The sequence below is a fragment of the Coccinella septempunctata genome, chromosome X, assembly GCF_907165205.1.
Source record: "Coccinella septempunctata chromosome X, icCocSept1.1, whole genome shotgun sequence".
NCBI classification, from domain to species: Eukaryota; Metazoa; Arthropoda; class Insecta; order Coleoptera; family Coccinellidae; genus Coccinella; species Coccinella septempunctata.
In genome coordinates this window covers 16,743,335-16,770,335 of record NC_058198.1, presented here as the reverse complement: position 1 = coordinate 16,770,335, position 27,001 = coordinate 16,743,335, and the positions used below count along the sequence as shown (strand labels likewise).

General features: G+C 37.0%; 1 protein-coding gene across 1 annotated transcript; it reads right to left on the bottom strand.

Annotated features, from left to right (window-relative positions):
- Nucleotides 1-393: 393 nt before the first annotated feature.
- On the bottom strand, nt 394-2,940 carry LOC123322280. The gene is made up of 2 exons (XM_044910223.1): nt 1,887-2,940; nt 394-1,394 (listed from the first exon to the last, which is right to left on the bottom strand). Exons 1-2 carry the CDS (start codon nt 2,938-2,940, stop codon nt 394-396), a joined length of 2,055 nt encoding a protein of 684 aa, XP_044766158.1.
- Nucleotides 2,941-27,001: the final 24,061 nt, after the last annotated feature.

The window sequence follows — 27,001 nt, the reverse complement described above, 5'->3', positions numbered from 1 at the left end:
AATTAATTCAGGAACATAATACACATTGATATAAAAGTGGACAAACAAATCAACAGTTGTTGATTTTCATATAGTAATAGTAATAGTAATAGTAATAGTATTTATTGATTCCAGATAATTACAAAGTTTGTAAAAATGGAACATGTCAAAGCCAAATATACAATATCATTGGTTTTTACAAAATTCTTTGAACTCACAAATATCATATGGTTCACAATTCAAGATTAAAGTGTACAAAGATTTTCTGAATTTGGAAGGGCATGAAAGTTTTCTAATTTGAGAGGGCAATATATTGAATAAAGATATTGACATACATTCAACGCTTTTACCTCTTAATGAGGTCTTGTGGGATGGAACTGAATATGGAAACATTCTTCTGGTAGCATTCTGGTTTCAGAAACTCAGTAACTCAAAATAGCGGCTATGATTGCGGAAGAAAATCAGTAATCTATATATGTAAAGTCCATATATGGTAAGAATATTATTACTTTTGAATAAACCCCTACAAGATTCTCTAAAGCCCAGATTGAGCATAGTTCTTAAAGCTCTCTTTTGAACTATGAATAAATTACCTACATGGGAAGAGTTACCCCAAAAAATAATCCCATAGGACATAATTGACTGGAAATTAGAGTAATATATAATCTTCATTAGGTCAAAATCAATCTGATCCCTTAACATAAAGAGCATATAACAAATGGAGTTGAGCCTACATCTAAGTTGTTCAGTATGAGGTCCCCACTTCAAGTGTCTATCTAAAACAAGTCCCAAAAATACAACACTATGTTTGACCACAACATTGCTATTAGCAATATTCACTGATGAAGGATAGTTCAGTTTGGATTTTTCAGTGTAGAAGAAAATACACTGTGTCTTGTCAATATTTAAGATAAGATTGTGATCTTGAAACCAATCACCCACAGACTTCAAAACATTGTTCGAGTCCACAACAGCTGACACTATATCCGAAGATTTTAGCAAATAGTTGGTGTCATCAGCAAACATCCTCATAGAATACTTAGCTGAGACTTTTGCCTTAGGTAACTTGTTGATGTAGATGATAAAAAGAATAGGTCCCGGAATACTTCCCTGAGGAACGCCCATCTTATTCTCTCTTATGTCTGACTTGACTAATTCACCATCAACCTCCATAACAACTATCTGTTTGCGAGATGTAAGGTAGCTATCTATTAACTTTAATTGATTGTCTCTTATTCCACAGTCATCAAGGATCTCCAGCAGTCTTTCATGCTCCACACAATCGAAGGCCTTTGTTAAATCTAAGAATAGTCCCATAGGCACCTCACCACTCTCAAGGGAAACTAAGACTTCATTAATAAGCTCATAAGTAGCAGTTTCAATGCTTCTGTTTCTCACAAATCCATGCTGACAAGCTGAAATCACATCAAATTTATAGAAAAAATTCAGTAATCTGTTGGTCAATATTTTTTCGAAGACCTTGGAAAAAGCAGACAGAATGCTGATAGGCCTATAGCTATTGGGATCATCAACAGGACCCCTTTTATACAAGGGTTTCACAATAGCAATCTTGAGTTGGTCAGGAAAAATTCCCTCTTTGAATGAGCGGTTAACTATAAAACAAAGGGGTGCAATAATGAATTCAATCGATAATTTGAGTATCTTGATTGGTATCTCGTCATAGCCACATGAAAGTTAATTTTTTAGAGCTTTAACTGTTTTCCGAACTTCATCATGTGTAACATCAAACATATAGAAGGATTTATCAAGTCTGTCCCGCTCTGTGCTAGAACCTCTCTCCAGACATTCAGTCAGCGCAGTAGGAAAATCAACGAAGAAATTATTGAACTCATTCGGACACAAGGAAGAATCGTCCAGATCACAAGAAGAAGCCGGAGAAGTCTTACTTTTTGTAAGAGAATTTATCACCTTCCAGGAGGCTTTTGACTTGTTTTCAGAGTTTCTTATGAAGTAACTGAAGTGGTCCCTCCTCGCCCTCGACAGGAGACTATCATAATGTTTCTTCACTGACTTATACGTGTCTTTCAATTCAGATCTAGAGAAAGAAAGTATGTATAATAAGTCGAGATGTTTTTTCATGTTTATTAGTTCAGGTGTTAGCTTGAAGTTATTCCTGGATGTTGAAGGATGAATGGTTACCTTAGGAAAACATCTATCAAATGTCTGAAAAAATCGGCTATGGAATATATTCCAAAGATGGTTAGGGTCAGATGAATTTACAAAGATGTCATCCCAACTCAACAGAGACAGCTCTTGGAGGAAGATATCGGTGGACTCATCATTTATTATTCTCCTCTTGACCGACTTTATTCTGCGATCAGTAGTGAAATTGAGGTTGGAAGTGAATTTCAGGGCGGAATGGTCACATATATGATGTTCGATCACCTTAGCTTGCCCCACCAGGGGGGTTATAACATTATCCAGACAGGTTCCCGATGAGGGTCGTGTGGGCTGACGAATCAAGGGTTCCAAGTTGAAACTCTCCAGGAGTGATATAAACCCAACACTGTCATGAGATCCTGACAGGATGTCCAGGTTGAAATCTCCCACCAAAATGAAAGGAGCTCTCTCAAGTGTACATTTCTCTAGAAGAGTCTTAAGTTTCTCTAAGAACAGATCCACATCTGCCAAAGGTTGGGAATTAGGCCTATAAACACATATAATCAGTATTTTATGATTATTTGAATGAATTTGAGCTGAAGAACACTCAATGACATTTGGTATACTAATAAGATTGTAGTCCGACCTTTCAGTGAATTTCAGTTCTTCTCTGATGTAGATTGCACATCCACCATGTCTCCCTCTTGAACGGCAGAAACTTGAAACTAACTTGTATCCGATTATCTTGTAGACAGGAAGTTCATCCTTGGACTTCCAGTGTTCTGTAATAGCTATTACGTCTGAGTTTTCCTTTTGAGCCATTAGCTGTAGGCCGTTCATAGCTGTACCCAAAGACTGAACATTCTGGTGAACAAGGCTAAAGTCCCTGGTGGGTTTGGACTTACCAAATTTGATAGATGAATTTAGCTGTTCTGGTTCATTCTGCTCTTCCGTAAAAAATTTCGGTCGAGAGAGAAATCCCTAAGAACGACACCTTCAGGCCAGAAAGTCTCGCAAAAAATCTTATTATAAGCTGTGTCGCCTGGTAAGCCAATGCTTAAAGCGGAGTTTTGCCCAATAGTGTTGAGTTTTTTCACAATTATAAGTTCGTTATCATCCATATCTCCCAAGAAAGACCGTATATCTTGCTCCGAGACCTGTTTTCCTGCGATTTTCCCAACATAAATCCACCGTCTACGGATGGCACCCTTGATTGTATTATCTTCATAGTTAGTTTTAGTTCCATAACATATTTTCTTGCTATTTCTTGATTCTCGTTTTCCTTTCTTTCTTTCAACTGTAGACCATTCTAGATTGTTATCAGTGTCTTTCATAATGGAGTTCGATAATGAGAAATCGTTGGTCCTAATAGTTGGTTCAGACTCTTGGTTTTCAGGATTGTTTACAACTATTCGCGGATGCGGATGCTCGAATGACATTTGCGGTTGGAGAGCACGCGACTGCGCTTTACTGGAATTTGCCTTCACCATAGAACAGTATGTATTGTCCACAGACGTACTGGCTGAACCATTGGCGGGGTCTGCTGCCTTATCTTGAGCAAATGTGTTGACAACTTTTTTTGGGATGTTTTTACATGATTTTAATTGTTGTTCAAGACTGGAGATCTTATCCCTTAAAAGACTATTATTCTCGACTAAAATAGAATTCTTACTTTTCGTTTCTTCCAGAAGTGACTTCAAGTACTGAATTTCAATACGAAGTATCTTGTTTTCCGTCTTAAAAATAGTTTCGTCATGAGATTGACCTCCTTCAGATGCTACGTGGCGGCAAGTAGCATTCTTCCTCTTGGCTGCTTTTACTAAACATGAGGGATGAAATATTTCATCGCACTTGGAACATTTGGTGTAGGATTCACCCACTTTTCGATTGCAACAACTGCAAATTCTATCTGAATTTTCCGAAACACTCGGACTCGCTGAGCGGTCATATGGCACATCTTCACACGATGACATCTCGACGCGGAATGAGTTGATTTCGTTTATTTATCGCCCTTATTCGAAGGCTCACTTATTTGATATCCTCCTACTTAATTTTTGCTGATAATTAGTATATCTGGTCATATTTTGAAGTTTTAATTTTTTTTATACTATACTTGGAACGGGACCTAACGTTGTCTTTTGAGTACACCTTACAATTTTTAATTTTCTTTCAAACCTTATGTTTCATTTAGAATACACTCTATATCATAAATGATTCATTATATCAGACTTGCACTCTGAATTCATACATAACCTATTGCTTGATTGCAGGTCAAAAAGCGTTCAGTGGATTGTTTTTGCATAGTACTTGAAACAGTACTAACTGTTAACTTTTATGATCCCCTATCAATTTTTATTTGTTTTCAAAATCAATGTTTCATTAAGAATATGCTGTAAATTCAAATATCAGACTTGCACTCCAATATTATGAATTTTCTATTTCTTGATCGCAGGTCAAGGAGGGTTCAGTCTTTTACGCATAGTACTTAAAACAGTACTGTTGTCTTTTCTCTACATCTAACAATTTTCAATTTTTTTCGAAGTTAATATTTCATTTTGAATATAGAGCGCGGGCTGGAGTTACAAATCCTACAAAAGTTTTCATTTTATAGGTTTGTCCTTCTTCCTAAAAATCTCAATGTAGTCATTCACATTGAAAAGTTTGATTTTAGGATCTTCTTTTCTTCTAATAGATGTCATATTCAGAATCTCCTTCAGAATGAAAGACCTCGTCAAGCGTTTTCTCAGATTTCCGTTCGACACATACTGCTTTTTTTCTCCAACATCGAAATTTATTTTCTTCACGACTTTTTGGCTATGTTCATCTTGATTACCTTCTCTTCTTGCAGCATGAGTGTCGGATTTTTTCTGCGGAACTTTTCCTCTTTTTTGTTCTCCTACATGTGACTTCAGAAAATTCCTGATTTGAACTGTTCTCCTCAAGTCAATTTGTTTAGACTTCAATTTTTCCAATCCCATTCTCAAGATCTTCTTTCTGTCCATCTCGTCTTCCACAATGAAAAAAATATTTAAGTATGAAACGATAAAATTCGATAGTATCAAAGTTAAAAAATGTAAACCACAACACAATATTTGCAGCACGAAGCACATTCACAACTGAATACTTTGTACATCTACTCCGCTGTTATATAGCCCCTCTACCATCCCTCCCTAGCACCCCACCACCCAGTTGCCCGTTCCGTCGTCTGATTCGATATTAGATTGCTGTGACTTAAAATTTCTATGGAATCAACGTATTACATTCGTTCAATTTAACTGTCACAAGTCGGACTGTTTGTTGATTTATCCTTAACTTCCTATGACCAATTTTGAAGTGTTACTTTTATTAGTTGTATGATGAGCCTTGAGAAAGGAACAAAATAGTTCCGAAACGTTGGCGAATTCATAAGAGATTGTTTTTCAACCTGTCCAAATTCCTGCGATATTTTACCTATTGTGTTCAATCCATTATTTATGATACCTAAAAAGAACATATAAAATATTTTGTTATTTTGTGATACTTGAGCCTAACACTAAAAATACCTGAAATTATAGAGTGTTTTATATAATTATGAGTTTATGAAACATATGCGAATTTAAATGATAATTGTCCAGAGTATTTTTCTTACAGAAAGAATATACTATTATATATTACTGTTCATTTTTTCAAACGTTTCTGATATTATGAAATGATAAAATATCAACAATTGAAAAGTATAAGTTATCGATACAGATAATAACTATCTGGATAAGCAAGTATTGAAGCGCATTAGTATTTCAATTCTTAAGTTTGTTTCAAATCTCGCTGCTCCAAACAATATTTCAAAATTAATAATTTCTAGAGAATTCTTTTTCATCATTTACATTCACGTTGTAGATGGTATACACGTTTTTCCTGAGGAAATAAAAACTATAGAAAGAATGTCCCTGAATAAATTTAATGATGTATATGCAGAAATCCATGTAGGTTCCTATATATAAGTACAGAATCGTTATTTTTTATTTTCACCCTAATTATACGGAGCACTACTATCTACTTCATGAATTTCATTTTCAATGTCTTAACCGAGAAACCGAAAAATTTTGAGTATATAATAATGAATAAATAAATAAATAAATAAATAAATAAATAAATCAATAATAAAAATGAAATATTCTCATATTATAAGAGCTAAAAACTTGGTTTCTTAAAAAACGGCATGGATTCCCCATCGAGTAACATGTGACTCTGGTGACATGACATTGAATTTTCCAAGATTTCCAGCTTTCAGTATGCTTTAACGATAGAAGGGTGCAACATTCAGGAATTGTTGTCGAAGTCATAATGTATTTTAAACAGCATATCCACCAAAAAATTCTTTCGTTTCGAACTTTCATCGAAAAAAATTTGTTTAAATGAAAACCTCTATGTTAGTCGAATTATGATCCATCCTATCCTTATTATGCCCAAAATTGACAAGGTATTCCTGGATACGGAATATTCTGCTATCGTTTTTCAAAATGAGGAATTATACGGAAATAACTTGATATTAGTCCGAAAGTCACACTAAAACATTTGTAAGGCCTCACTATCTCCAAAATTTAAGACGAAATTCGGAAATTATATTCACGCCCAGTACGAAAAGAAGATATTAAAAAAAAAATAACCAATGCAAGTGACATTCAGTAAAGTGAAAATAAAATATCGCCAAAATAATGTCGAAATTAGACATAGTCAAACTTATGCAAGTTTTTGGCCGTCCAACTTCATTTGCTGTTTAGATTAGATATTTTATGATTTCTATGCTGATCCGGCTATCGAAAATATTCAAAATGATTTTCAAAAGGCCGTTTTATAGAAAAAAGTTCTATTTTGAGATGCTGGGGTTCGAACATAAATCGATAATTAATTGCAATATTTCCGAAAAATGCATCAACAATCAAATATCTTATTTCAAAATACTTCAAAGTTCCTGCTATACATTTGCTTGTTTTCGCAGGTAGTAATTATGACCAAATCGGTCAGTTGCGGGCGGAAACGTTGAGGGATGGTTTATTGTATTGGTTATACTGTACCTGTGTTATTCTGTACCTGTCACCTAGTCAAAGTAACAAATATTTTACTGTATACTTCAATACGTCAATGGTTTTGAATAGGGTTTTTTTTTGCTTATCAAGAAATAGTAGTCCCGTAGATCAGTTATGGCACTTTTTTGGTTTCCATGATATTGTTCTGGTTTTTTTTACAGATAAATCCCCTTTGTATTTGTCAAGAGAAATGAGATTTCGATAATTAAGTATGAACGTTGACTTCTATTCTATCTGTCTATTATATTCGTCAATGTAAACTGTTCTTTGTTTCAGGCTCAGGTAATTTCTTTTGAAATTAATTCATTTCAATGAAACATCCTCTACACATCCATATAGCTCATGGAAAACTTCGAAAAACCGAATAAAAAAGTTACTTTCTTCCGTCATGAATTTCTTAAAATGGATTGCTGAAATTTATTAGAGAAAATAACGAAAAATTTTGGTTGCAGTAGCCTTTTTCTTGAGGTTGAAACTGGAATAATAATATTCGCGAGAGAACTGAAGCTGGCATATGGAATAATGAGAAAACAATATAAAAAATTACGGTGCGTAGCGTAGCGTTAGATCTATGACGCCATTATAACTAGTGAAACTGAAAAGAGCAAATTTTTCCAATTATCTGTAGGATATAAATGGTAGATGAATCCCTAGAACAATGTTCTTGAATGACAAAAAAAAGCAGGATTGGAAATTATCTTGGTTATAGTGAACCAATGTCTCAATAAATGAGAGGATGAAATAACTCAAAACAAACGAAATTAATTCAGGAACATAATACACATTGATATAAAAGTGGACAAACAAATCAACAGATGTTGGTTTTCATATATCCGAGTTGATTTCGTTTATTTATCGCCCTTATTCGAAGGCTCACTTATTTGATATCCTCCTACTTAATTTTTGCTGATAATTAGTATATCTGGTCATATTTTGAAGTTTTAATTTTTTTTATACCGTACTTTGAACGGGACCTAACGTTGTCTTTTGAGTACACCTTACAATTTTTAATTTTTTTTCAAACCTAATGTTTCATTTAGAATACACTCTATATCATAAACGATTCATTATATCAGACTTGCACTCTGAATTCATACATAACCTATTGCTTGATTGCAGGTCAAGAAGCGTTCAGTGGATTGTTTTTGCATAGTACTTGAAACAGTACTAACTGTTAACTTTTATCATCCCCTATCAATTTTTATTTGTTTTCAAAATAAATGTTTCATTAAGAATATCCTGTAAATTCAAATATCAGACTTGCACTCCAATATTATGAATTTTCTATTTCTTGATCGCAGGTCAAGGAGCGTTCAGTCTTTTACGCATAGTACTTGAAACAGTACTGTTGTCTTTTCTCTACATCTAACAATTTTCAATTTTTTTCGAAGTTAATATTTCATTTTGAATATAGAGCGCGGGCTGGAGTTACAAATCCTACAAAAGTTTTCATTTTATAGGTTTCTCCTTCTTCCTAAAAATCTCAATGTAGTCATTCACATTGAAAAGTTTGATATAAGGATCTTCTTTTCTTCTAATAGATGTCATATTCAGAATCTCCTTCAGAATGAAAGACCTCGTCAAGCGTTTTCTCAGATTTCCGTTCGACACATACTGCTTTTTTTCTCCAACAACGGAATTTATTTTCTTCACGACTTTTTGGCTATGTTCATCTTGATTACCTTCTCTTCTTGCAGCGTGAGTGTCGGATTTTTTCTGCGGAACTTTTCCTCTTTTTCGTTCTCCTACATGTGACTTCAGAAAATTCCTGATTTGAACTGTTCTCCTCAAGTCAATTTGTTTAGACTTCAATTTTTCCAATCCCATTCTCAAGATCTTCTTTCTGTCCATCTCGTCTTCCACAATGAAAAAAATATTTAAGTATGAAACGATAAAATTCGATAGTATCAAAGTTAAAAAATGTAAACCACAACACAATATTTGCAGCACGAAGCACATTCACAACTGAATACTTTATACATCTACTCCGCTGTTATATAGCCCCTCTACCATCCCTCCCTAGCACCCCACCACCCAATTGCCCGTTCCGTCGTCTGATTCGATATTAGATTGCTGTGACTTAAAATTTCTATGGAATCAACGTATTACATTCGTTCAATTTAACTGACACACGTCGGACTGTTTGTTGATTTATCCTTATCTTCCTATGACCAATTTTAAAGTGTTACTTTTATTAGTTGTATGATGAGCCTTGAGAAAGGAACAAAATAGTTCCGAAACGTTGGCGAATTCATAAGAGATTGTTTTTCAACCTGTCCAAATTCCTGCGATATTTTACTCATTGTGTTCAATTCATTATTTATGATACCTAAAAAGAACATATAAAATATTTTGTTATTTTGTGATACTTGAGCCTAACACTAAAAATACCTAAAATTATAGAGTGTTTTATATAATTATGAGTTTATGAAACATATGCGAATTTAAATGATAATTGTTCAGAGTATTTTTCTCACAGAAAGAATATACTATATTACTGTTTATTTTTTCAAACGTTTCTGATATTATGAAATGATAAAATATCAACAATTGAAAAGTATAAGTTATCGATACAGAATAACTATCTGGTTAAGCAAGTATTGAAGCGCATTAGTATTTCAATTCTTAAGTTTGTTTCAAATCTCGCTGCTCCAAACAATATTTCAAAATTAATAACTTCTAGAGAATTCTTTTTCATCATTTACATTCACGTTGTAGATGGTATACACGTTTTTCCTGAGGAAATGAAAACTATAGAAAGAATGTCCCTGAATAGATTTAACGACTCTGAAGTATATGCAGAAATCCATGTAGGTTCCTATATATAAGTACAGAATCGTTATTTTTTATTTTCACCCTAATTATACGGAGCACTACTATCTACTTCATGAATTTCATTTTCAATGTCTTAACCGGGAAACCAAAAAATTTTGAGTATATAATAATGAATAAATAAATAAATAAATAAATGAATAAATAAATAAATAAATAAATAAATAAATAAATAATTAAAATGAAATATTCTCATATTATAAGAGCTAAAAACTTGGTTTCTCAAAAAACGGCATGGATTCCCCATCGAGTAACATGTGACTCTGGTGACATGACATTGAATTTTCCAAGATTTTGTAACGTACTTTTCACTTTGACGAATTTTCTTTTAAAGAATAAATGAAAATTATAATAGTTACACTGCGAACGGCAGCTGTTCGCCGGAGAACATTGATGGGTGTGAGGTTCTTTTCTTCAACAAATTTTGGGAGGACGCCAATTAGTTTTAGTTCCGTTTAAAACATTGAATTCATGGCAAACTAATAAAACCACAAATGACAAATAAGAAGATGTTAAAGGTGAATGATGAAGAAAATATTCATAATTAAAATCCAGGTACTTATTTATTTTCCTGATGTTCAGAACAGTATCGGCACTCACTGAGTTCTTACTTAAGGGTTGGTGGAGATGTCAACTTGGGGATGGTGATGGCTTCGGTTTTCACAGCAATTGTTGATTCCAATATTTGGCGAGACGGCAGTACGGCAGCGAAATCGAGAATTTTTTCTTGGATGAACAAAATTACACCCAGTGAAAGAACCCTGATGAACGATTCAAAAGAATTCAGTAAAAATACAACAAATGATCGTTAAACTCACCTTTTAAAAAGGGTTCTTAAAGCACGAAATCTAATTTTTAATCGATATGTGACTAATCAGTAAGATCACTAGTTTTTATTCGGAAACAAATCCCCTTTCGAGATTATGATCGTGGACGTTAGTCTTCATATAGCATCTGACTGAATTCTTCAAGAAATCCGTACGCTTCGCGATAAGTTTTTTATGCAATCTCCAAAACACATGCCATCTCCAAACAAACATCTCCCCAATATTAAATCACACATAGGAAACTATAATACCAGTTTATGGATTACAAATGATTTGCGTTTCCTTGTACAGATGGTAGAATATACTAAACACAATGCTGGAGGAATTAATTCATCAAATTCATTCTTTAAATACCTGATTATAATTTTGTAATGCTACACCACCCCTCTCCGAACCAAAAAAAAAAATTGTCTTTGAAATGCAATTTTTTTTTTTTGACTAATTATCGACAAGAATGATTCGTCTATGATGAATATTTTAGAAAAACGTACTTTAAAATATGTACTCAACCAACTAGACTACTTATAATCTAAACGATAATATTGACAACTAACCTAAATAATCCTAACGCCTTATTATCACTATCAGTCTAACTAGTTTGTTTGACTCTATTCCTACTCTAACTAACCTACGGTAACCTATTCTACCTAAATCTATTTTGACTATCCTAACTCAACCTATTCTAAGCTATTTTTGTCCTATTCTTACCTATTTTTGTCCTATTCTAACCTATTTCTGCCCTATTCTAACCTGTTTTTGTCCTATTCTAACCTATTTCTGTCCTATTCTAACCTGTTTTTGTCCTATTCTAACCTATTTCTATTCAAGCTAGCCTATATCTTATCCTATCATAACCTATTCGCTTAACCTACAGCTAAACCTACCTAAGATGTTGGGGGAGTTAATAGACAAATCCTGATCGCGATCAGTTGTCATCCTTTTACGATGAGGGAGGGTATTTTGCATAATAAACGAAAAACAAAATGCAAACGATAGTTCAAATTCAATAAATCCAAAAAAAAACACGAAACGGAAACATCGGAATTAGAACCGAAATAAGGTTTCACGTCTTTAATATGCCATTTACCATCATGCAACCCTTTTAAATCTTCCAAATAATAACACAAACTCGAAGCTTTCTTATGTACTCTACGCAACACATATCTGGATGCTAACTTCGACGAAAATTTCTTTGTAGCGTCCGATAAAACTTTGTTTCGACGCCAAACCTTCTCTCCTACATTGAAAGAATATTGTTTTCGACGCAAATTATAAGTCCGGGCGTTTCTATCATAAGCTTTATGAAGTCTTTTTTTAATATCATGGAAAATGCTAGCTAACGGTTCAATATTTTCAGCATAAATATCCCTATTTTCAGGTAGCAATTGAATACCGTCAGTAGACTTTATTTGTCCATAATAATCGCCACTGGTAGGAACGTTTCGTCCAAAATTCAAATAAGCCGGGGTATACCCTGTCACTTCATGTTTGGCGGTGTTTAAAGCAAATGCAATTTTTTGAATATCTTTGTCCCAGTCGCAATGATTTAAGCCTTCGATGTAACAGCGAATAGTTGTCCCTACTGTTTGATTCGTTCTTTCCACGAAATCGCATTGAGGTGAATAAACGGCGGTATACCAAATCTTCTGGACTTTATAAGATTCAGCCAATTTCTTCATAGTGCGGCCGGCAAATTGAGCACCGTTATCCGAAATAATGAATTGTGGAATTCCAAACTTCAGAAACACGTCGGATTCTAAAAATTTAACTATATTCTCAGCTGTCGCTTTTTGCATAGGATGCAGTACAACATATTTAGTGAACCAATCCGCTATAACCAGCAAGAATGTATTGCCCCGTTTAGATCTGGGAAATGGACCCATTAAATCCAAAGCAATGACTTGCCATGGAAAATTTACATTTTTCTCCTTTCCCATCAATCCTAGTCCGGGTTTGTTATAAACTTTTTGAGCTCCACAAATTTTACACTGACGAATGAACTTAAGGATATCGAACCTCATTTTAGGCCAATAATAAAGTTCACTGATTCTGGCGAACGTTTTATAAAAACCTAGGTGTCCGCAGGTTGGAGGATCGTGAAATGTTCTTATTATTTCACTGCGCTTGTTATTTGGTATGACGGTTTTCCACTCGGAAATATTTGACTGAACCGGAACATTAGATGGAACAAGTTTATAAAGAATGTCATCTTCAACCTTCCACTGTGGATATTTCTGAGGTTCATTTTTGATTTTAAGACGCATATTACGATACCAATTATCCAAGTTTTCTTCACTAATTGATATAAGACATACTTCACTGGACTCATGAATACGACTAATGGTGAAAGGACGATCGAAATCAGGGGAGGTTAGTATGGGCGAAGCTACCAAAGCTTCTTTTATCTTAAGAAATGCCTCCTCGGCTTGAGGGGTCCATTCGATAGCTTGACGTTTTCTTTTACCCTTTATCAAATCGTTAATTGGAGATATTAAGGTGGAAAAATCTCTAATGAAACTTCGGTACCAAGAACACATTCCGATGAATCTTTTGATTTGCGTAGTGGTATTCGGGCGAGGAAAATTTACCATACACGAAATTTTATCAGGATCAGTTTTCAGACCATGACCGTCAACAACATATCCTAAGTACTTTATAGAATTTCGAAAGAAATGACATTTATCCCTAGCACCCCACCACCCAATTGCCCGTTCCGTCGTCTGATTCGATATTAGATTGCTGTGACTTGATTCTATGGAATCAACGTATTACATTCGTTCAGTGACAGTTAAATAACTGTCACACGCCGGACTGTTTGTTGATTTATCCTTAACTTCCTATGACCAATTTTAAAGTGTTACTTTTATTAGTTGTATGATGAGCCTTGAGAAAGGAACAAAATAGTTCCGAAACGTTGGCGAATTCATAAGAGATTGTTTTTCAACCTGTCCAAATTCCTGCGATATTTTACTTATTGTGTTCAATCCATTATTTATGATACCTAAAAAGAACATATAAAATATTTTGTTATTTTGTGATACTTGAGCCTAACACTAAAAATACCTGAAATTATGGAGTGTTTTATATAATTATGAGATTATGAAACATATGCGAATTTAAATGATAATTGTCCAGAGTATTTTTCTTACAGAAAGAATATACTATATTACTGTTTATTTTTTCAAACGTTTCTGATATCATGAAATGATAAAATATTAAAATTGAAAAGTATAAGTTATCGATACAGATAATAACTGAAGAAAGATAGCAGGAATTTGGACACTTATTATTCAAAAATTTTATTCAAAATTTGCCGACGTTTCGGAGAAGCATTTCTCCTTTCTCAAGGCTGTGGGAAACAAGTAAACCTTAACGTTTAACATAGGAGACGAAAGCCATGACAAAGCACTCACCTTATTTTATTCTATTTAAAGAAGAAATTTTTGAATCGTCAAACATGAGAAAAAAAAGTTGGACATTCGCCAGATATTGTCACAAAATTGTTGATCTAGAAAGATTTTTTGTTGAGTTCTGTTACATGGGTAAATTTGAAGACTATTATAAGAGTCGAGGTTAAAAAGGGGACTAACACAGAATACATTTTCTTTTTCTTTTTTTCTCTGGGTTAGTGGTATGTCACAGCTGTCAACGCCATCTATGCTAAGATAAAACAAACAGAACATTGCACAAAGTTGTTAACAAACCGAGCAAAACTACATGTTAGCTATGAGGCTATGGTACACCGAGCTTAAGTCTTGCGTGTCCTCTCTAAAATTCACCGTGCACTGTCTTTGTATGTGTATCATTTCACTAATGAGTCTTCTATTATAGCCTGATTCTTTGTCCAATATGGAAACATTCGAGAAGTAAATACTATGTGAATTCACTATTGCATGTGTGGCTAGTGCTGTCCTCTGTGTACTTTTATCCCTCTTGTTTACGTCATTTTGGTGTTGTCTGATTCTGTCCTGGAGCAACTGCTTGGTTTGGCCCACATAACATCTCTCGCAGTCACCACACGGAATCTTGTATATCACCTCTGATTGTTTTAGGATGGGGGTGTCGTCTTTGAGCTTGGTGAAGAATCTCTTCTTTACATTGATCTTATTGTAAAAGGCAGCTGTCACATTGTGCTCCCGAAACACCCTGTTTATCTGGTATGACAGCCCAGGATACATAACCAGTCTTGTGAACCTCCTAACACTGTTATCATTACTGGCTGAAGGCTCTTCCAATCCCGGTGTGACATACTCCCGTTGTTGTTTTCTTTTGTACTCGTTAATTATGGTCTTGATGTAGTGAAGTGGATAGTTGTTCCTTCGTAATATTTTCGTGACCTTATCTAAATTTTGTGGTATGAACCTCTCATTGCTGAGTGATACAGCTCTGTTGACCAGATTGAACGCCACATTTCTCTTTTGGCTATAACTGTGGTTAGACAAGTAGTTAATACATCTGCCCGAATGTGTAGGCTTGGTATACCAGTTGGTGATAAGTTTATTGTTTTCCCTTACAATAAGTAGGTCCAAAAATGGAATGCTGCAATCTTTTTCCATTTCAAGGGTGTTTATTATTATAATTATTATTATGTTTTTTATTTTGCTCAAGAAATATTTTCGAAGTCCTTCAATTTCCTGGGACATACGGTTGGACAAATCAACAATTCCTCTACCCCCAAGATGTCGTGGTAGCTCGGTCCGTTCTATTGAGCTTTTGGGGTGATGTTTATTGTGTTTAGTCAGCATCGTCCTTATTCTTCTCTGTAAAGCTGCTAAATCGGTGGTCGTCCAAGAGATAATACCAAATGAATAGCTCAGCGCCGAGCAAGCGTAGGTGTTAATCGCTTTTATCAGATTCTTGCTGTTAAGACCAGTTCTCATTATCCTCCTCAATCTTCGGGTGAACTCCTCCGCTAATTCTTTCTTCATCTGGGTGTGATTGATTTTTCTTGCCTGTTTTATGCCTAGATACTTGTATGTGTCTCCTTCCTTTAATGCTTCAATTTCTGCACCTTCCTTGAGTTTGAACGAACCATCTTCTATTTTCCCTCTCGTTATGTTAAGCAGTCGACATTTTTCAAGTCCAAACTTCATTTTGATGTCTTCCGAGAATCCTTCCACCATTTTCAGCATCAGTTGCATTTGTTTTTTGGTAGATGCGAAGAGTTTCAAGTCGTCCATGTAAAGGAGATGATTCAGTTTCATCATAGTTCTACTGCCGCTCTTGATGGAAAATCCGTAGTCCGCAGAATTCAATCTATAAGACAAGGGATTCAGGGCCATGCAGAACCACAGAGGGCTCAGCGAGTCTCCTTGGAAAATTCCGCGTCTTATTGGAATAGGTCCTGTTGTAATGGAGCAATCTGCTGCTTTCATTTGAAGACTAGTACGCCAGGTTGACGTGGCGTTTTTCAGGAACTTAACAATATTGGGATCCACCTTGTAAATCTTCAAGATCGTCAAGAGCCATTCGTGAGGTATAGAATCGAATGCCTTTTTGTAGTCTATGTACGCAGCGTAAAGATTCCTTCGCTTGGAGAACGCTTGATTGCAGATAACTGAATCTATTATTAGTTGTTCTATGCATCCTCGGCTGTCTTTGGTGCATCCTTTCTGTTGCATGGCGATGATGTTATTCCTTTCGCAATGGTTGTGAATTCGGTTTGAAATGCACGATGTGATTAATTTGTACATCGTTGGAAGACATGTGATTGGTCGGTACTTGGATGGGTCTTCTGTATTCCTTTGGTCTTTAGGTAACAAGAATGTTGTGCCATGTGTAAGGAATACTGGCATTCTTTCAGGATTTTCAATGACATCATTTATTGCGGAGGTCAATGTGTCATGCATGATCCAAAGTTTCTTGATCCAGAAGTTCTGTAATCCATCAGGCCCAGGTGCTTTCCAGTTGTGCAGTCCTCTGATAGCTGATTTTACTTCTTCAATTGTGATCATGTCATGCTGCATCGGCTCATATTTTATAGCTTCAGATTTTTCATCTTCAATCCATCCGGTATCTCCATTGAAGTGAGGTTTCGTTGATAATTGTTCGGTCCAGAATTGTTCAATGGCTTCCTTTGGTGGTAACTTTCCATTCTCTCCATCCGACGATGTGAGTGACCGGTAGAAAGATTCTTCCGACTTTTCGAATGAATTATTGTCTCTTTTCCGGCTATAATTGCTTTTATATCTCCTCAGGCGTTCTGCATACAGACTTAATTTTTGCTTCAGAGTGTCGAGGCAATGGTGAGCTGTAGCATTCTCCGTCTCTCGTTCTGTGTGTGTCCTGTTTCTATCCATGATCTCTTTGGCAGCCATTCACAACCTTTCTTCCTCGATTCCCGTTCAAGTACTCCGTCAGTCGTCCAATGTCTCTTCTTAGCCTTTCTGTTTTGTGTTGAAGACGTTTCTGCCATGCTGGCGCGTGTAATTTGTGTAATTTTGGACCATCATTGCTCGTTCGGCGAATTTTTGCCCCTATGGTTTTCGCTGTCGTTAGCGCTGCACAGTGAAAAACTAGATGCAGATATTCCAATGAACTTCCGTTCTGTAGGTATTCAGGTAAAACGTCCTTATTCAAGATGTCGATTATAAGTGACAGTTTCTTGGATGTATTGAGCCGTGGAGGTGCTACTCGATGAAGAGGATCTGTTCCTTCCAGTTCGGCAAAGTATCTCCTCATGTCAGAGTCAACTTGTCGGCGGAGCTCTTCCCTATCGTCCTGGTGTTCAGGCTCACTTGCGTTGCAAGATGGACTTTCAGTATCAGTTTCTTCTGCCTGTTGTTGCCCAGGCATGTGAATTTCATCAGAGATGTTGGTGTTATTCTCTATTGCAGGCGGACTCTGAAGTTCTCGTTTAATTGCGTCGATTCGGGCCATTGGTACTAGTTCATTTCTCAGAATTACGCGGTACTGGTCTGCCACTCGTTGTTCAGTGACATTGACATTTGGGTAGGCAATGCAGAATTCCTCATGGAGCCTTTTTCTATAGTTGTTCGTGTTCTGCCCTAGTCCCGTGATGGAGTTATATATGCGCACAATAGTTTCATTCATGGACGTTGTCCACTTCATGCGCTTTCTCACTAACCCCGCTTGGGTGAGCACTGGCTGAATATCCTGCGCAGCACCTTCAGCGGTTCGAGTCGGCGATTGAATTGGACTCGTTGGTTGCTGTTGTTGCTTTGGAGCTGTAGCTTCTTTTGCAGCAGGAGCCCGCTTCCTCAACATCCTGCCACCGACGTCCCGCATGCTGTCATGTCCAGCGCCGGCTCCAGACATGCCCTGACGATCCCCAGGCAGCGACTTGTTTCCGAGGCTTCTCGTGATCACTATTTTCATGGGTTTGTGCTCCCCTTTCTCGGTTTGGGTGAGGGGTAGAGAAATGAGAGCAGAAAGAGCACCCCTATTAAGGATGTGAAAGAGAGAGGAAAAAGGAATGGGACTGCGGACAGCAGGCGTGGCTGGCTGCACCGTCTACGTCGTTACGATGGCTGCCGGGCAGGCCATCTACTAGATAGCTGCCAGACAGGCCAGACATTATTATGACTTTAGCCTTGCGGCTTTCACACTCCTCTCCAGAAGAAAATTCACTTATCCCAGATATCTCAGATATCAAAAGGATTAAGCTCTGTTGGAGCCCTTTCCAGGTTTTCGGGCTCGTGGTGGTGGTCGGGTCCGGGTCGCTCCTCGCCTCCCTGCTGTAGGTTGGATTCCTGCTCCACCCGCACTTCCTGTTGGAGCAGACGGTGTTCCTCTGCATTCCCCATGTACTTGCGTACAGTTCTCGCCGTTCCGAGCAGTACCGCCTTCTGCATGACTCTATAGATATTTTCGTCCAACTGAAGTTTCCTCAAGTTCTCTAGTAGTTTCTTCGGTATCAGGCCTGTAGATGAAATGACAATAGGGATGGTCTTGATATCTTTCAGCTTCCACTGTCTTCTGGTTTGTTCCTCGAGATCTCTGTATTTTGAAATTTTTTCAGTGTGTCTATCTAGAAGATTGTTATTATTTGGAATTGCCACGTCGATGAATAGTGCTGTGTCCTCATCCTTATTGAGCAATATGAGGTCTGGTCTATTGTGGGTTATTTTCCGGTCTGTGAGAACAGTGCGATCCCAGTAGAGCTTGTGATGTTCGTTTTCCAGCACAGCATCTGGATGGTAATTGTAATAAGGAACCCTTTTCGAAGTTAGAAGTTGGTGTTTTAGTGCCAATTCTTGGTGAAGAATCTTGGCAACAGCATCATGTCTATTTTTGTATTCCGTGCCCGCGAACTTCTGACATCCCCCGGTGATGTGCTGGATAGTTTCATGTGTCGCACAGCCATAACGACAGCTATCGTCCGCTACTGAGGCATCCTTGGCGATGTATTTCATGTAATTTCTTGTTGGAATCACCTGATCCTGGATGGCGAGCATGAAGCCCTCTGTCTCAGGAAACAACCTTCCGGAAGTCAACCAGTAGTTCGACGCAGATATGTCGACGTAATCATGGTTGACCTCATTCTGGTGCCTCCCATGCAAAGGTTTGCCAATCAGTTTCTGCATTTTACTTTCTGCAGAGTGTTCGACGGTTTCCAAGTGATCCTGGTGTAGCTTTAACGGTGTTGAAGTATCAGCAACACAAACTACTCGATGGAGTTCTGACGAAGCTGCCTTGCTCAAGAAATAGTTTCGAAGTCCTTCAATTTCCTGGGACATACGGTAGGACAAATCAACAATTCCTCCACCCCCAAGATGTCGTGGCAGCTCTGTCCGTTCTATTGAGCTTTTGGGGTGATGTTTATTGTGTTTAGTCAGCATCGTCCTTATTTTTCTCTGTAAAGCTGCTAAATCGGTGGTCGTCCAAGAGATAATACCAAATGAATAGCTCAGCGCCGAGCAAGCGTAGGTGTTAATCGCTTTTATCAGATTCTTGCTGTTAAGACCAGTTCTCATTATCCTCCTCAATCTTCGGGTAAACTCCTCCGTTAATTCTTTCTTCATCTGAGTCTGATTGATTTTTCTTGCCTGTTTTATGCCTACTTACTTGTATGTGTCTCCTTCCTTTAATGCTTCAATTTCTGCACCTTCCTTGAGTTTGAACGTACCATCTTCTATTTTCCCTCTCGTTATGTTTAGCAGTCGACATTTGTCTAGTCCAAACTTCATTTTGATGTCTTCCGAGAATCCTTCCACTATTTTCAGCATCAGTTGCATTTGTTTTTTGGTAGATGCGAAGAGTTTCAAATCGTCCATGTAAAGGAGATGATTCAGTTTCATCATAGTTCTACTGCCGCTTTTGATGGAAAATCCGTAGTCCGTAGAATTCAATCTATGAGACAAGGGATTCAGGGCCATGCAGAACCACAGAGGGCTCAGCGAGTCTCCTTGGAAAATTCCGCGTCTTATTGGAATAGGTCCTGTTGTAATGGAGCAATCTGCTGCTTTCATTTGAAGACTAGTACGCCAGGTTGACATGGCGTTTTTCAGGAACTTAACAATATTGGGATCCACCTTGTAAATCTTCAAGATCGTCAAGAGCCATTCGTGAGGTATAGAATCGAATGCTTTTTTGTAGTCTATGTACGCAGCGTAAAGATTCCTTCGCTTGGAGAACGCTTGATTGCAAATAACTGAATCTATTATTAGTTGTTCTTTGCACCCTCGGCTGTCTTTGGTGCATCCTTTCTGTTGCATGGCGATGATGTTATGTCTTTCGCAATGGTTGTGAATTCGGTTTGATATGCACGATGTGATTAATTTGTACATCGTTGGAAGACATGTGATCGGTCGGTACTTGGATGGGTCTTCTGTATTCCTTTGGTCTTTAGGTAACAGGTATGTTGTGCCATGTGTGAGGAATACTGGCATTCTTTCAGGATTTTCAATGACATCATTTATTGCGGAGGTCAATTTGTCATGCATGATCCAAAGTTTCTTGATCCAGAAGTTCTGTAATCCATCAGGCCCAGGTGCTTTCCAGTTGTGCAGTCCTCTGATAGCTGATTTTACTTCTTCAATTGTGATCATGTCATGCTGCATCGGCATTATTATTATTATTATTATTATTATTATTATTATATACTCAAAACTTTTCGGTTTCCCGGTTAAGACCTTGAAAATGAAATTCATGAAGTAGATAGTAGTGCTCCGTATAATTAGGGTGAAAACAAAAAATAACGATTCTGTACTTATATATAGGAACCTACATGGATTTCTGCATATACATCAGAGTCGTTAAATCTATTCAGGGACATTCTTTCTATAGTTTTATTTCCTCAGGAAAAACGTGTATACCATCTACAACGTGAATGTAAATGATGAAAAAGAATTCTCTAGAAATTATTAATTTTGAAATATTGTTTGGAGCAGCGAGATTTGAAACAAACTTAAGAATTGAAATACTAATGCGCTTCAATACTTGCTTATCCAGATAGTCATTATCTGTATCGATAACTTATACTTTTCAATTGTTGATATTTTATCATTTCATAATATCAGAAACGTTTGAAAAAATAAACAGTAATATAGTATATTCTTTCTGTAAGAAAAATACTCTGGACAATTATCATTTAAATTCTCATATGTTTCATAAACTCATAATTATATAAAACACTCTATAATTTTAGGTATTCTTAGTGTTAGGCTCAAGTATCACAAAATAACAAAATATTTTATATGTTCTTTTTAGGTATCATAAGTAATGGATTGAACACTATAAGTAAAATATCGCAGGAATTTGGACAGGTTGAAAAACAATCTCTTTTGAATTCGCCAACGTTTCGGAACTATTTTGTTCCTTTCTCAAGGCTCATCATACAACTAATAAAAGTAACACTTTAAAATTGTTCATAGGAAGTTAAGGATAAATCAACAAACAGTCCGACGTGTGACAGTTAAATTGAACGAATGTAATACATTTATTCCATAGAAATTTTAAGTCACAGCAATCTAATATCGAATCAGACGACGGAACGGGCAATTGGGTGGTGGGGTGCTAGGGAGGGATGGTAGAGGGGCTATATAATAGCGGAGTAGATGTACAAAGTATTCAGTTGTGAATGTGCTTCGTGCTGCAAATATTGTGTTGTGGTTTACATTTTTTAACTTTGATACTATCGAATTTTATTGTTTCATACTTAAATATTTTTTTCATTGTGGAAGACGAGATGGACAGAAAGAAGATCTTGAGAATGGGATTGGAAAAATTGAAGTCTAAACAAATTGACTTGAGGAGAACAGTTCAAATCAGGAATTTTCTGAAGTCACATGTAGGAGAACGAAAAAGAGGAAAAGTTCCGCAGAAAAAATCCGACACTCACGCTGCAAGAAGAGAAGGTAATCAAGATGAACATAGCCAAAAAGTCGTGAAGAAAATAAATTCCGATGTTGGAGAAAAAAAGCAGTATGTGTCGAACGGAAATCTGAGAAAACGCTTGACGAGGTCTTTCATTCTGAAGGAGATTCTAAATATGACATCTATTAGAAGAAAAGAAGATCCTAATATCAAACTTTTCAATGTGAATGACTACATTGAGATTTTTAGGAAGAAGGAGAAACCTATAAAATGAAACTTTTGTAGGATTTGTAACTCCAGCCCGCGCTCTATATTCAAAATGAAATATTAACTTCGAACAAAATTGAAAATTGTTAGATGTAGAGAAAAGACAACAGTACTGTTTTGAGTACTATGCGTAAAAGACTGAACGCTCCTTGAACTGCGATCAAGAAATAGAAAATTCATAATATTGGAGTACAAGTCTGATATTTGAATTTACAGCATATTCTTGATGAAACATTAATTTTGAAAACAAATAAAAATTGATAGGGGATCATAAAAGTTAACAGTTAGTACTGTTTCAAGTACTATGCAAAAAAAATCCACTGAACGCTTCTTGACCTGCAATCAAGCAATAGGTTATGTATGAATTCAGAGTGCAAGTCTGATATAATGAATCATTTATGATATAGAGTGTATTCTAAATGAAACATTAGGTTTGAGAAAAAATTAAAAATTGTTAGGTGTACTCAAAAGACAACGTTAGGTCCCGTTCCAAGTACGGTATAAAAAAAATTAAAACTTCAAAATATGACCAGATATACTAATTATCAGTAAAAATTAAGTAGGAGGATATCAAATAAGTGAGCCTTCGAATAAAAGCGATAAATAAACGAAATCAACTCAGATATAAGAAAACCAACAACTGTTGATTTGTTTGTCCACTTTTATATCAATGTGTATTATGTTCCTGAATTAATTTCGTTTGTTTTGAGTTATTTCATCCTCTCATTTATTGAGACATTGGTTCACTATAACCAGGATAATTTCCAATCCTGCTTTTTTTGTCATACAAGAACATTGTTTTAGGGATTCATCTACTATTTATATCCTACAGATAATTGGAAAAATTTGCTCTTTTCAGTTTCACTAGTGATAATGGCGTCATAGATCTAACGCTACGCTAAGCACCGTAATTTTTTATATTGTTTTCTCATTATTCCATATGCCAGCTTCATTACTCTCGCGAATATTATTATTCCAGTTTCAACCTCAAGAAAAAGGCTACTGGAACCAAAATTTTTCGTTATTTTCTCTAATAAATTTCAGCAATCCATTTTAAGAAATTCATGACGGAAAAAAGTAACTTTTTTATTCGGTTTTTCGAAGTTTTCCATGGGCTATATGGATGTGTAGAGGATGTTTCATTAAAATGAATTAATTTCAAAGAAATTACCTGAGCCTGAAACAAAGAACAGTTTACATTGACGAATATAATAGACAGATAGAATAGAAGTCAACGTTCATACTTAATTATCGAAATCTCATTTCTCTTGACAAATACAAAGGGGATTCATCTGTAAAAAAAACCAGAACAATATCATGGAAACCAAAAAAGTGCCATAACTGATCTACGGGACTACTATTTCTTGATAAGCAAAAAAAACCCTATTCAAAACCATTGACGTATTGAAGTATACAGTAAAATATTTGTTACTTTGACTAGGTGACAGGTACAGAATAGCACAGGTACAGTATAACCAATACAATAAACCATCCCTCAACGTTTCCGCCCGCAACGGACCGATTTGGTCATAATTACTTCCTGCGAAAACAAGGAATTGTATAGCATGAACTTTGAAGTATTTTGAAATAAGATATTTGATTACTGATGCATTTTTCGGAAATATTGCAATTAATTATCGATTTATGTTCGAACCCCAGCATCTCAAAATAAAACTTTTTTCTATAAAACGGCCTTTTCAAAATCATTTTGAATATTTTCGATAGCCGGATCAGCATAGAAATCATAAAATATCTAATCTAAACAGCAAATGAAGTTGGACGGCCAAAAACTTGCATAAGTTTGACTATGTCTAATTTCGACATTATTTTGGCGATATTTTATTTTCACTTTACTGAATGTCACTTGCATTGGTTATTTTTTTTTATATCTTCTTTTCGTACTGGGCGTGAATATAATTTCCGATTTTCGTCTTAAATTTTGGAGATAGTGAGGCCTTACAAATGTTTTAGTGTGACTTTCGGACTAATATCAAGTTATTTCTTTTTTGGTGAGTTGGAGTTTGTATTGGACGAAATTTTTGCTTGTTATTCGGATGCGATCATGATGGGGACATGAATAATTGCATGATTCAGAATTCTGCCCGTTCGAGGGCGATGAGGAACATATTGGAATCCTATAACCTAAAACTAGTGAATAACAGGCCCACGCATCACAGTGCTACCTGTGATACGTTACTCGACTTGTTTATAACGTCTATACCTAACAGAGTGGTTGCCAGTGGACAACAGCATGCTTATCAATTTTCTCGTCATGACCTGGTGTTTGCTGGATTTAAACTCAAATGCCCTAAACCTAAGCCTCGAGTTATTAAATGTCGAAATTTAGGAGGTGTCGATCTGGCGAGGCTGGTTCAAACTGCGAGGGCTGCTGATTGGGAATCGGTTTATCAAGCTCCTACTTTGGATGCAAAGGTGGCTATTTTTAATGAATTAATATTAAAAATCTGCGACGAATTAGCGCCCCTGAAACTCATTAAGGTTAGACATTCTCCATGCCCCTGGTTAACTGAAGAGATCAAGAATGCAATGAAATGTCGTGACAGGTTGAAGGCCTTCTACATCGCGAATCCTACCGAAGTAAATAGGGAACACTATCGTACTGCGAGGAACACTTGCAATCGGATGTGCAGGAGTGCAAAGACAGATTATCTCCAAGAAAATCTTAATGGCGCACCACCAAGGAAGGTCTGGCAGACTTTGCGCTCAGTTGGGGTGGGCGAGAGGCACAGCCCACCTTGTGCAAATTTTGATCCCTCTCTGCTTGCCCGGCATTTTGCGAATTCTGGTACTAGGATTAATGAAAGTATTAAGACAAATACATTGATGAAGTTAAGCTCATGTTCTCCACCAGGTAGTGTGTTCGATTTTGTGCCCATTAATGAAGACGATGTTAAGTCTGCTCTGGGAGAGGTTGGTTCAGGGTCGGTTGGTTCCGATGGTATTGGAGTGGGCCTTCTGAGGCTCATTGCGAATGAGATTCTCAGTGCGATTCAGTGAACTGGCCTGTTGTCGGTTTTGTTGGGACGGACGATACGTCAGGTGGGGCTCGTCAAGAAGACCTGGTTTCGACGGTGGCCTGGTGTACTGGCTCATTTGCCACTGTACTAACTCGAAAACCTTTCCTTTTCGCAGGAGCTCATCGTAGGTGTTAGTCTCCTGGAATGCTAAGGCCTGTTGTAGGGTCGGTAATAGCCTCTGCCTGATGATTCGGATTTGTTCCGATTCGGTTGGTCTACTGTATGTTAGCTTCTGGAACAAATTCTGCATTCGAGTGACGTACATCAGCAGCTTTTCATCAGGACCCTGCGTTCTCCTTTTTATTTCTTCCAACAGGTTCTCCTCATAGTTCACCGGTAAAAATGCTTCCTTAAGTTGCTCCTTTAAATCCTGCCAGTTCCTGAATGTACCCCTCCTGGGGATGAACCAATCCCTGGCATCCTTCCGCAGTAGCTCATAAACTGACTCGAACACTTGTTCTAGGGGCACCTTACGAGATTCGGCCAATCTCTCCACCTCCACGATGAAGCCGCTCACACTACCTGTGCCACCAAATGAAATATTCCATTTGTGGACAGGAATGGTTGGCATCGGTGACCGGTCGAGGTTCCGGTTCCAATGGTACTCTCTCTCTGGTCATGGTCCTGCCAGAGCTCACACAAGATGCAGGTAAGTGTGGAAAAGACACTCTGCGGGTAGAATTAATCCATCTTCTTAGTGTCGGATCTTCAGGTGATGCTGTCCCACAGTCCTGTGACTGTGTGACAGGTATTGCCGGCAACTGCCGCAGTAATGCTGTACATGTCCGCCTTGTCTCGTTCATGACATGTTCTAATGTTTTATTCCTTACAGGTGTACCAGTATGTAAGACATCAGCAGCTATCGGAAGATTGACCCCATCTCCAAGATCAATCAGGGATGTTTCAGCTCTTTCCGGTCGGATCGGGGACATCCCAGGTGAACTGGGAACCTCCACATCCAAGAGGGACCGTTCCTGCTGACTGGATGGCTGTCCACGGGTGTTGCTACTACTCAGTTGCTCCAGCGTCTCCAAGGCCTTAGTTGTAGTCGCCTTCAGTTGTTTGATCAGTTGTAATTGTGCTTCATCGGAAGTGACAATAAATTTCAGTCTTCCCTGAATGTGTGTTAATCTTGTGAATATTCGCGAAAATTCGTTAGTCGCATTAGCGTGATTGAAATTCTGAAGTGCTTCCACTAGATCGGTGAGTTTATTTTGGCAAATGTCGATATCCAGTGTGGGGTTCATTGATGTGCAAGGCTGTAGCGGTATGTCTGACTGTAACACTTGTCGTAGTAGACTCCGCTTTGTCATCACAGTGCTTGGTATTGACTGTCCTCTCAGTTCTAGTTCATAAGTCAATTCATCACTGAGCAGCCTGTTCACATCCATGTTCAATGACATCTAGTTCAACTATCTTGCCACCCGACTCACGATCCAGTAACTCACACTCAATAAGTTCGATGCCCGGTATGAAATAATGTAAAGTTAAAGTTCAAAGCTAACACACGGAATAATTCAACACTGGTTATAATGTTTCAGTATCACTAAGTACGATTAAATATCACTATCACTAAAGCCCGGATGAACAACTA